This window comes from Anser brachyrhynchus, assembly GCF_964034855.1.
Source record: "Anser brachyrhynchus genome assembly, chromosome: 5".
Classification (NCBI taxonomy): domain Eukaryota; kingdom Metazoa; phylum Chordata; class Aves; order Anseriformes; family Anatidae; genus Anser; species Anser brachyrhynchus.
Window position 1 is genome coordinate 41,675,086 of NC_137699.1, and position 12,528 is coordinate 41,687,613.

A 12,528-nucleotide genomic window follows, 5' to 3' on the forward strand; every position below is an offset into this window, starting at 1 on the left:
TGAATATTGTTAAAAATGCTTTAATTACTAAAATAGAAATTCAAGACATCCTGTCTTAGGTTCCAAACACCAGCCTCCTGTGTTAGACATTTGAGACTCACAACATTGAGTGAGTACTGCTGCTGGGCACGATTTACATGTACAGTTAACCAGTATCAGGAATTAACACCACAAAGAATTCAACATAAGTTTTTGACTGAAAACCATTACTTGTGCTTCTTCAGTCACACATATTATACTAGTCAGTTCCTGTTAGTGAGGATAAAAGACGTTACGAAGAAGGAGATAAAAATCAGTGATGCAAGCAAAACTCTTCCCTTAAAAGGCTGCTTAGTCTTCAGTTAAGCTAATAAATAATCTCATTGCACTAGGGTAAGTGTGAGGACTTGACTGGCTTCTCTGTATCCTCAACCCACCTTTAGTAAGATGTAAACAGCAGGGGCTCAATTCTGCAGTTTCTTGCAAAAGAAACGTTTGAGCTGAATTTTTGTTTCTCTTATGACTGCAGCATCAAGCCCCTGATAGAGAGCAGCAGTTAAGCTTCAGTTAATGAATTGTGCCACTGACAAATGAAGGCCCTGAGCATTCAGATTTAATGCAACTTTGGTACGGGCTAGCAGATGCTCCCACCTAGGATTTGTAGTACCAGAGTTTGAGGCAAAGAACACAGAAAAGAAGCTTATTCTACACGGTACCTATCTTGTTCTAGGCATCCTCCCTTCAGACAAAACCAAACCTGTAAGTACTCCTCAGGGCTCGTGTATATTCAGTTGGCAGATATGCTGCTCCTTGTGCCTTACATGTGATGTCCCACCATGTCATACTGTTTAAGATATAGCTTCACTGCATATAGCCTCTTGGCCCCAAGATCTAGTAAGAGGGTGTGTTGTAGCACTGGCTCAGACTGGAAGCCTTTTGGATTATTACATGAGTTAACTTTCAGGAGTAACGCACCTGGCTATTAACCACTGCAACCTACTTTGTATTTTCCAAGAATGCAAAGGTGAAGAAAAATGTTCACTCAGAAGAAAATGAATATGTTTTCAGTCACCTTGTTGAGACCAAACTGTATTCTAAGTTTTACTAAGTTTTGACAAATATTAAGGCGGGGAAGAAGAAAGGTTTGTGTTTGCGAAGAGGCCAGCATCCTGGCTGGACTCCACAGTTAACTTTCTTCGTGTTAAAACAGAAGCTCCTAGTGAAGATGGAACAGAAGTTTGGTCTGGCACTGAGGAATTTCCCAACATGGATCTCTTAACAGATTCTGGTAAGGAGCATAGGTAGGATGTTCATTTCATGTTTCAAAGAAACAGTCTGAATTTACAGCAAGTTGTCAGAGGTGGGACAGGTACAGGCAGCTCCATCCCCACCCCCTGGACTCCTATTGTTGACTAAACTTGTTCACTCAAAAGCATGCATTGTATCCTAGTGCCATAAAACCTGAGATACAAAAATGGGGTAACTTAATCAGCCATAGTCAAACTTGCACTGCTAACAAGGAAGAGGACTAATGTTCACAGTAAGGCAAAGTTCTAAGTCTCCACTGCTTGGTAAGTATTAACATCCTTGGCGCGTTAGGATGTGAGTGCACTAGTTCCTCCCCTTGCTAGATGTTACCAGTTATTTTCAAATCCAGTTTGCAGGGAAGGTATTGTGAGGGCAGTCTTGTGTCTCACAGAACTGGGAAAGGTGTGTGGTAGCATATGGTAAGTGCAAATGCTTGACAGGAACAAAGTGTTCATCACAAGACATGGGTGAATATAAGCTTCCCTTAGTCACATGGGTAATACCCCAGTTTTAGGAACAGAGAGGTAAATTCATCTTTAAGTTACATGTTCTGTGTTGAATAGAAGATGGTCATAGCAAAGTGAGCTGTTACTAGATCAGATGTTTCATCTGAATGCATCCTTAATTTCGTTGTGGGTATAATGTGACAAACATTTCTTTTGGCAGTGGAGTTTAACTATCTGGCAGTGGTGCCTAGTTTTGTGCCAGCACAATGGTGTGTTACGACTAGATGGTAAATGAACCAAGTTATCAGGTCTGGTTGCCGGACATACTGTATGGCTGCACAGACTTGTAAAGGCAGCACAAAGGTAGGAACACAAACAGTAGGTCACACGTGCTGCTTAAGAAACTCCTGCTGCCTAAAGAAATAAGTGGTATGGTACAACCTATTTTTCAGCCAACACCTTTCTGAAAATCATACCCAAAGAGTGCTTATAGCAGGCCCCCTGAAAGACTGGAGTCTTCCTGCAACATATTAGCTAAGCTAACAGCTGGATATTTGGAACACTGAGGCTGGAAGCATCCAGAGTTGTTCAATTTTCTCTGAATGACTGCTGGTGCCATCTTTAATGTCTGTATTTAATGTCTCCCAAGCAAACATCAATTCTGTATGCCTTAAAATAAAAGGGAGGAGGAGAAATCATGTGTCTGTAGTTTACCACCATGTGCCGGGTATACTGTGCTTTTAGCAATGGGATGCTATACAAATGTGCTGGTGAAAGCTGGCTTTGAGCCCCTTGCAGATACTCTGCTGGAATTTAGGCTTTTTGACTTTCAGAAGGCAGCTTCTGGATCATTTACGACAATCACAATTATAAATTATACTTATAATTTCATTATGTGTGATGCCACTCCCAGGTGAAGATCTGTTGTATAGCTTTGGTCCACGCTGTACTCTGTGACTGATTCCAGCTGAACAACATACCTGGAGATTTCAATTTGCTTTGTCAAACTTTCAGAAATGCTGAAGTCCACAGGAATGTCACAGCTCAATACGTTATCCCCAGAGACTGCAGTAAGTGAAAGGTAGCACCCAAAGTCCAGCTTGTCTCTATGTTGTTCACTTTCTTTGTTAACTATGAAGGAAGAAAAGGAAGTTGTTCCCAACAGTTTTCTAGAGTTGTAGGTTGCACAGATAACAGCAACTACAACATAACAACACTGGAAAGACGTGGTAGGTAGTTAGCCAGAAAAAGGAACTAGTGTATGTTGATTGTTAAAGAAAGGGGGAAGACGGTTTTAGGATTTAAATCTTTTTCTCACCTGTAAGAGTGTGTTGTCCCTAAATCCAAAACCTTCCTTTAATAAAGCAGTGATGTATGTGAGATCCATGCAGAGGAAAGGACTTGCTGAGTTGTACCTCTCCATGTCATCACAGACTAAAGGAAATAAAAAAAAGCAAAATAAAAAAGCTTTTGTCTACATTATACACTTGAGCTGCCCTGAAGCTAAAACCTACTAAACCAAGCCACCCACTTCTGTTAATGGGTACATATAACACGTGGTACATACTACACAGCTCTTCTGTAAAGTTGGACTCCACCTTCTGGGCTGGCAGTTATTTTGTTTTCTTTACCCACCCACCCATGCTAGCAGCATGACAGGGAAGAGGCTGTTGCCCAAACAACCTCTCAGTCACTGGAGCCGATTCTACACTAACATTCAAGAACAGCTATCCAAAGTCATCTGAGTTTGTAGGGAAATTATCTGAAATATCATTAGAACTTAGGTCCTATTTTAGAAAAAATCAGTCCTAAGCTACATAACTAAACAAATCTGATGACAAAGATGGTCTGCTATTGTCATAAGGATGATCATAATTGAGAGGTACTATCTTACCCTGTAACCTAAAGGTTTAGCCATACGTAGCATGGAGAGTGTTTTGTTTTTTTTTTTTTTTAAGGAGGAGGTATAAAACTAGAGCAAGCATTCAGAAATAAGGTTGGGGGAGGAAAGGAGATGCAGAGAGGTTGTCTTAAACAATCTCTACTCTTCCTCTATATTGTTAGAGATTAAAAAGGACTTAAGGTGACAGACTAACAGAAGTCAGTGTTCTAAATAACTCAGAGTTGCAGTTTTACAGATGAGCTTCATATAGCAAATGTAGGAAATGTATGCCTCTTTGCACTGACGTTTATCAGCTACCTCCCTTATCTCCTGAACAGAATTGCTAAGTTGCTAACACACTGTCTCTTGTCACAGTTCTTCAATACTTTCTTCTGCAGTAGTTAGAGGTGTTGGCTACCAAAAGGCACGGGAGTGGAAGTGGAATAAAGGCTAAACAATCTTTTTTTTGAAGCCAAACACATTAAGTACTGCCTTATACGTATTTTCAGTGATCTCTCCTCCCCAGCAGTATCTCAAGTCTCATGTCCATTACCTTCTTTGGCTTTTCTTTCAAAATCTCTCACTTCCAGAACACCTCCCTGTTCATAATCTGAAAAAGAAGAGGTGATAAAACATCATCATAGACCTGAAAACATTTGAGTTCTACATTTAAGTTGACTCTAGAGTACAACCCAGTGATGCTGTGCTAGGAGTGAAATCTGTTGGTAACAGAGAACAAAGCTAAAAGTCTAACTGGAGCTCAGAGCACAAGTCTCGTCTGCCAAATTCTGAACATCAAAACTGCGCTGAAGGATACGTGTTCATTCCCTGAATGCACTTGGTGCATTTCTTCTTTCCCTGCTTCCCCTTCCTTTTCCCTGCTCCCCACAGCTCCAGTCTCCAGGGTGCTACCTTCTGGTTGACATACTTGCATTTAATAGATTACCCGAAACCAATTACCAATTAGGTTGGTGTCAACTGCTCGATCATAGTAATAGGAGAAAGCATAGAAGGAGCTTCCACGAATCTCATCTGGTTGGTGCAGTTTCCCTTTGACAACCTTAAGTACTTCCAAGTAGCAAGGCTTGAATCCTGTTTCTCCTGTCAGGACAAACACAGTCAGGGTGAGCTAAAGAGGCACATCCAGCAGATGGAAGAATCACTGGCAATAGGATTAAAAAGGGAAGAAGCAGGGATTAAATAATCAGAAGAGGTGAGAAGAGCTTAGGTATCCTCTCCATAATCCCATATGACACCTGCATGCAGCAAGGCCTCCGTATCACCATCATCAGGTGAAACTGGTTAGAGTAGCTCGTAGCAATATGAAAGGTGCGTTGAGCATACTAGAGTAGGTGCATGAAAAGCTTCCTCTGCCTCAGGCAAAGCTCCCATTGTTACGTTCTGCGGTCAGCAGAATCTCATTTACATTTACTACCACTTGCTAGATAAAACTTTACTTTCCTTCCCCATCATGTTGTAATTTATCAGTCCACTCCACACACACCAAATCTGCAGCTCAGCAATTGTGTTCCACCCCACTGTAAGGCAAAGCAATGTCAGTCACTAAATGGGTCTGTTCTACCCACTGATAGGAGCAGCTTCATGTGCTGTTTGCAGCATTAGGGATAGTATCTTTAAGAAAAAGATTTGTCTTACAAGAAATCACATTGCCTTATTTTACCTTCTTTGTTGCCACCATACCGGTACTTCACTCCCCCAAAGTGCCACTCTGCTTCCAATTGCTTTGGCAAACAAGAACTGCGGAACATTTGTCCGTCCGCAGCTGGAAGAAAACCAGAGGGGAGAGTCAGAAAGGATAAAATTTAACACAGCTGCCAATCAATGTGTGGAGCTAGAAAAGAAAAGGCTGAAAGACCTTCATTAAGGTTGTCAAGCAAAAGTAAGGAAATCTGAATTGATAGATTGCCATAAACTATGAATTGAATTAAACTACCGTTATGTATTAAGGTGTTGTCTCGGTCTGGAAAAGTTGTACTCATTTTGTCCTGCAAGCTGCAGAGCAGTTAGGCTTGTCATTTGTTAACAACAGATAAATGGTAGAAGGATATCTGGATAATGGCTGATCAGCACAGAAGACAACAATCACGAGAAGTAATTAATTAAACACATATACACAAACCCTAACAAACAGCACGTAACTGACACAGGCAAAACAACTGAGCAAGGAAGTCAGAAACTTTTAAGACACTGATCAATGGCCACTACAGGAACTGCTAAATATAGCCTTGAAGAGGTTTAACCAGAAATATTGTAACTGATAAAAAAACATGTTTGTTGTGGCCAGCACGGGTCTCATCGGAAAAAGCATTCTTCTCTGGAATGTTTGAGGGTGACTGTGGGAATGTGCAAAACTTACTACAGGATGTTTAGAGGAAGGATCAAAGGCAGAGAAAGGGGATCGAAATGGTTCAGGGAAGAGCAAATACTGGAAAACGGAGGGAAGGATAAAGGGGGGCAATCATAAGCCCCTGTTCAGCACTCTCTTCTGACTGAGGCCTGTGACCAGTCACTGTAGTCTGTCCTATCTTCTTAAGCCCTACTCCCAACTGTTTTTGGTATGTTCTGACGCTTGTTCCAGTAATTAACACAAGCTTGTCTATCCAGCAAGTCAGAAGCCAGAAGGTGGGAAAATCCCAGGTCCTGGCCAGAAACCGGACAGAAGGCCCAAGGTCTGGGCATGGGTATTGGAATGACTTACGGTCTGGGTCAGAGACTGGAAACACTCAAGAATCTACGTGTTTGGTTTAGTCAGTGAGGGTGTGTGTGATATGCCCGTGGACTTCAAGCTAAACTAGACAAGTAAATAGGAAAGGAGGTCTGGGGGAGCCTGAGGAGGTAGGCAGACACCAGAAAGACCTGTGAATTGGTTTGGCCTAAGCAGCAGTCCTTGGGAAAAGAACCTATTCATGCTGTTTGCATTTATGTGGATGCTGGTAAAGCTGTGTATTTGTGGCTGACTGTGTCTTTAGGATGTTTGTGTGTCCACGTGTGCATTTCTGGAATTTGCACTCAGTTTCACTGTTGGCTGAACATGGAAGTAGGGAAAAGCAGCTTTCTCAAAAGACACTTTTTAAAAAGTGGTAGGCTGTTTCTGGACAGATCTATACCAGGAAAACACGTATGTAATACAGAAGTGAAGACACAGGAAATGGGCTGGTGACACAAGACTAAACCTACCCATCTCTTCAGAAATCCTAGAGGTTTTGTCATCTGAACATACCTTCCATATTCAAAGCTCCGAGAGTTGCTAGTCTGGCAGCTTTTAGTCCAAAACCCAAATAGCTGCAAACAACAAAGTAAGATATTACAGTTTAAATTCTTAAACAGTTGGTATGCTTCACCAATACTGTCTTCCTAAATCGTGGAACACCCAAAACAGATTTCCGTTCTTTGCTTCCCACTACTCTGCCCTCTCTAAAATAGTTTCCTTTGAACAATTCCAAGTACCAGACGTACAAATGCCTAGACATACAGAGCTGTAAAACGGTTAAATCTAAAACTGCAGAAAGTGATTGGAGATGGTGTGATATTTCTACGAGACATTCATTGAAAAAGCATTCAAATGAAATGAAAACAATCATTCAATTAGTCATAAAAACAAGGGAGAAAGAAAGATATGTGAGGAGTGCATGGGGAGTAGTATGGCCATTCCTATGTCACATGAATAAGACTGTGCACTTAGGGCAGAACTAACGGAACTGCAGAATGTCCCACTAAAAGGAAGATGTGCCTTCATCTCTGACTCCACAGAACACCGCTGTACTCACTGCAAGCTAGGACTGAGAACAACTTTTATGAGAATGTCATTACATATTGCTGGCTTTAACAGTGCAGTTAGATTAAAAACCTGTTGGCCTTTGATTTCCTTCCCTGTGTTTGGCTGTCAATCCCTTTAGTCACATCAATACAAGTGTTTACAGAATAATCAAGGTTAAATTAACCCTTATCTCCCTCATTTTTAAGGAGATGATTTTTAATGTCAATTATTTCAAGCGATATAATTTATTGCATTGGTAAATACGGCAATCAGTTACATTGGTAAACACAAGCAGGAGGAGAGGAAGACTATTAAACCAGCTTTGCCGTCAAGTAAACATATTCTGCAATTAACTGAGATGATATTCTTCACCCCACTAGTCATGGGCTGAGACCGATTCTCTGCTATACATGGTTGAGTTCTCACTGGACTATAAGTCATGCAGGTAAACTCTCTGGATATCACTGCAGACATCTCAGAAACTTGTTAGCTTAACTCAGTAAGCACAATTAAATTATTTCAGGCCAAGACTTCCCTCAGATGGTTCAAGAATCTGTTGTGCTCCATGGTGTGTATTAGCTGCCTGTGGTTGTCTTGTTGGTTTCCATCAGTCTAGGTTTTAATTTTTGTCCAGTTACTGATGAGATGGGCTATTTGGAACTAAGAATAAAAAATAGCCTCAGGTGGGTCCTCTTTCCAAACATAACCAGGTTTAATTCTCACTCCTGGCTCGGTATCTACCTTTCTGCTTGGTCCAGAATATTTGGTTTGAATCCAGTAATAAGAATTCTTCCCCTTAAATATAGTGACTCATAATGTGTCCTCTTGATTTGATGGGCTAATATTCCCTTACAGTGATATTAACCATAATCCTGGAACATTTCCAGTCTACTAATGTCTTGTTCCACTTCAACTAAAACATCAAGCAGATAAGAAATCTAGTAAAGTCACGGTCCCAGCAGCTGGTCATAGAATAACACAGACATTTCTGGTTATCTCAGGGGCTGCAGAGAGATTGATTCTCCCACTGGAGACAGCAGCCTTTTTGCTCCTCACCTGTGGGTATAGAGCTTGTAGGTGCTATTAAACATTTCAAATGAGGTAAGAAAATCCCCAGGGCTTTCCTTCAAAGTTTCCTAAAAATTAAGCAGAAGAAAAAATCTTTTAGTTTTGATTATGCAACAAAAAATAAATAACTGATGAAATATCACAGATATACCCATAGGGTTTACTGCATGCTCATCTGATCTGCTTTGAAAACAAAAAACAGTTTTCCAGTGGTGCCCACCGCTGTAATATTTGCAATATTTAACACTGAGTTTATTTATGTGCATCTTTGTGTTACTGCAATGTATAATGGGGAAGTGAAACAGATCAGGATGAAAATATTTTCTAATTCAGGATACCTGATTTTTTCAGAGTACTTCTCTGCTTGTCTGTATATACACAGAGTCCCCACTGCAATCAGCTGCACTAGCATTGTAAACTTTTCCAAGTCAGACTAGAGATCTCAATTCAGGAACTAAAAATAATAAAAGCCAAGTAAAGTATATGCCAGATTTTTCCCAAGTTTAGCAATTTGACTGATACTTAAAGAAACACTGTGGCTACTCACTCCCAGTCTTAGTGCTGCTTTACCTCCTGGTTTAAGTGCTTCCCTCTAAACTAAGCTCTTATTTCACCACCTCCAGTCTTCCTTTCAGCGTTCCCTCTGTGTGCACCTCTGCCCCACTGGTCCCTATTTCCTTGCCAGACTGACTCTCACATTCAGTAAATCTGAACCAGTTTCAGACTCGTGTGCTGTTCCTTTCTCTTTTCCAGTCCCTGAGGCCTCAATCCCAGTTTGTGTCTTTCCTCTGCTAGGGACCTCATCTTCCCATCCCTTCTTGGCACTGTGCTTTCCTATCAGTCACTCTGCTATTCTGGGCCAAGCAGCAGAACCTGAGAGGACTGAACCTTCACAGTTCCTGCTGCTGCCATTCAAGGAAGCAGATACAGCAAAAGCCAGATCTGCAATCATAGAGTCCTAGACAGAAGCCTGCCTGAAGCTGAAAGAGATTTGGCAGTATTTAGCTTAAATCTCTCCTGTACAGATACGAACCGAAGCTTATTTTGGTCCTTGGGTAGATAGGGTGCATAGGAGCGTCAGTGACATCCTGGACCCAACACATCCAGATCTTGCCAAATTTTGAGTTCTGTTCCTAAACCTTACATCACAAAAACTTTTTAAAAGGAGAGTGGTGAAAAAAAATGTTTGGATAAACAACTGTCTTCTAACCCTTGCTTTCAAGAAAACGTTGAAATCTTCACACACTCCCCAAATGAGGCAGGCAACCAGCCAGATGATTACGGTGTTTTTTTTTAATTGCTTTTAACTTTGGCAATAGCCAAACCATAAAAACCCTAATAAGATTTTAAAACCAGCTCCTTACAGTTACCATTATATGTCCTCTATTTACCTGTAAACCTGTATTTCATTAATGAATCTCCTAGTATTACAGTGTTTTGTCTAAAATAATTCAAGAGCAAACATGCAACTGCCTCAGATTATAGAAGGGAAAAAAGCCTCAGCAAATCAAAGGACAAAGTTCTGTCAGATGGGCAAAGCTCTTCAGAAACATCCTGAGCTGTCTGTGTGCTTTTTGGTGTGAACTTGACAATAGAGGCTAGAAGCAGGCATATGCTCTACTAATTCACACCATTGGTCCTGCAGTAGCAAACCCTTAAGGCCTTTTCCTGCAAGACTGTAAGAAGTTTGAATCCTGAGCTGCAGTCCAGCATGCTTCACAGCTCCATTTAGTCTCTAAACCCCTGACATGCAACACTCTTTCCTGTTGGTCCAGTGCCCACTTCAGCTGGTGTTATCAACACAAAACAGAGGACAAGCCCAGCGTCCTAGAGGCTCTGCTGAACACGATAAGGTTGCACATCAGGTTTCAACATGACCCACCACAGCAGAACTAAAATATCCCGATATGAAAACCATGTGCTTTGTGGTCCCCAAACACCTGTTGGAGAATTTCAATTCCTGTAAACAAAATATGTTAAACTACTTGGTAACAATGACAACACTGAGGTACAGAATGCTATACTGCCCTTCCACTGCTTAACATCCACATAATCTTTTCAAGCAAACTTCAGACTTGGATCCCAGTTGAAACTGTTTCTAAAGAGATACAGAATTTCTGACAAATCCAGCAGAGATGCACTGTGGGACCGAGATGGGAATTCTCACAGGAAATGAGAGTAAATAAGAAAAAGAGGAGTTGGTTGTGCTATTATAAACAAGAACATTTGCTCCATCGCAACCTCCCCATAATACTTTTTAGTGAGGATCTGCTACCAGACTAGAATGGAAAAAAAAAATAACTCAGAAGAGATCCTAAATTTATTGTAAAATGCAAGAATAATCCTGGAAATGTGCTACATTCATCGAATGCGAAGTAATTATCTGCATTCAATGGGCTTTCCCAGCCTGGGTCTAGAAAACAAAAGCTGTTTCTCTTTAGTTTTACCTATTTGCTTACTTTTTCCTTCCTCCTTATCCAGGCTCCTCTGTCTGCAAGAGCCTATCAGCCAACTGCTGATGTCAAAGCGTACAGATGTTCAGTACATCACAGATGCTCTGCTTGTGCCAGTGCTGACAAAACGAAAGCACAGAGCACAGCAGTGCCCAGGTCTCCCCACTGGCCTTGAGGTCCTGACCCACTCGCTTGTAACCACTCCTCACCTCGAACCGCGGCAGAAATGTGATTTGTGTTGAGGCTCCTCCCAAGTCCAGGGTCCCAACAGTGTGCTGGTTCTGGCCAGACAGCTGCCCTGCAAACAACATCATGCTCAGAACACCCCAAAGTGGCAAAATGCTAAAATGTGGATACTGCATGGATGTTCAGGCAACCAGAATGTTAACACGTTGGCACAGAAAAACAGGAAGGCTGCGCTGGCCTTCAAAGACAAAAACCATCACAGAGAAAAAGCTGGCAAAAAGAAGGCATTAAGAAAAATTCATGGGATTTTTTTTCCCTTGATTCCAATTTCACCTCCGAAGAGACAAAAGCAGATAGATTTTTTGGTATGCAGCAAAGGCTGAAAAGCAAGAGACAAAATATCTCCTGTAGAAGACTGCTGCAGAGTACATAAATTCTGTAACTACCATACAGCTGGTGAAGAACAGTAGGAGAAAAAGGGTACAATAAGAGCAGACCAGCTATTATCATTTGTCTTCACCCAGAATAGCTTTTTTTTTTTTTTTGCTTGCTCATGTGTATACTGCAGTACTGATTTTTTTTTTTCTCTTCACTAGATTGCACTCTCAGAACTTCCTAGAGCCAACAGGGTTAAAGCACCATGGTGTTCCCTGTTACACCATGTTTGTTGCATAGTTCCCACTGGAATGAAGAACGTTGTAAAACCCTGTTTCCCACCTTCTGGCAGACTGCAGTACCAACCCCCTACATACATTACAGCTTGCCAGTGCCTCCCAGTCCTGAATAATTCCTGGCACCTTCTGGATCAAGATGCCTTCTTCTTGCCACAGCTGTGGCTCAGCCTCTGAGACACAGTTTGCCCAAGACAATCCACTGCTTTTGCATTGTGCCACAGTGTGAAGGAAAAGGAAGGTAAAGCAACCAAGGCAGAGGAACTTAGGGTGATCACCATTGCAGAAGAGACTCAAGTTCATATTTAGAGACAGATATTATACAGAATTAGCTACCTGTCAAAAAGTTCACAGTGATCCAGGCTAAAATTCCTGCAAAGAGTGAAAAGGAAAAAAAAAATCACTACTGAATACTCTCCTGACCTCCTGCTCACTCTTAACACCACTCCACATTATTTATTTAGCAATGATTTCCAGGTAATGTAATGTAACCACTCCAAGATTTCTTTCATTCAAACTTACAAAACAGTGATGTGATTCATTATTGATGTATTAAAAGCTCATAAGGTGGGATAAGTAGAACACTCCTAGTATCTGTGCAACTGCAGCATGCAGAAAAATCACTTCTAATATCAAAACAATACACAGAGAAGCAATGAGCTGACACAATGTACAAGTTTCCTTGGGCATTTTTTTGTCAGCATTTCAATTCCTAATCTGAAAGTTGCATGGACACTGCTCTGTGTTTATATGTTGT

General features: G+C 41.2%; 1 protein-coding gene across 3 annotated transcripts in view; it reads right to left on the minus strand.

Moving 5' to 3' along the window:
• Nucleotides 1-12,528, minus strand: part of ENTPD5 (ectonucleoside triphosphate diphosphohydrolase 5 (inactive)) — a 21,602-nt gene continuing 9,074 nt past the window's right edge. For all 3 annotated transcript variants that reach the window (XM_080595495.1, XM_080595494.1, XM_080595493.1), the window contains 9 exons: nucleotides 12,108-12,143; nucleotides 11,124-11,212; nucleotides 8,450-8,529; nucleotides 6,857-6,918; nucleotides 5,297-5,398; nucleotides 4,576-4,716; nucleotides 4,169-4,225; nucleotides 3,052-3,167; nucleotides 1-2,864 (listed from right to left, as the gene is read on the minus strand). In XM_080595495.1, the coding sequence (XP_080451621.1) occupies nucleotides 2,778-2,864; nucleotides 3,052-3,167; nucleotides 4,169-4,225; nucleotides 4,576-4,716; nucleotides 5,297-5,398; nucleotides 6,857-6,918; nucleotides 8,450-8,529; nucleotides 11,124-11,212; nucleotides 12,108-12,143 (770 nt within the window). In that variant the 3' untranslated portion in view covers nucleotides 1-2,777. The remainder of the gene's footprint in view (nucleotides 2,865-3,051; nucleotides 3,168-4,168; nucleotides 4,226-4,575; nucleotides 4,717-5,296; nucleotides 5,399-6,856; nucleotides 6,919-8,449; nucleotides 8,530-11,123; nucleotides 11,213-12,107; nucleotides 12,144-12,528) is intronic.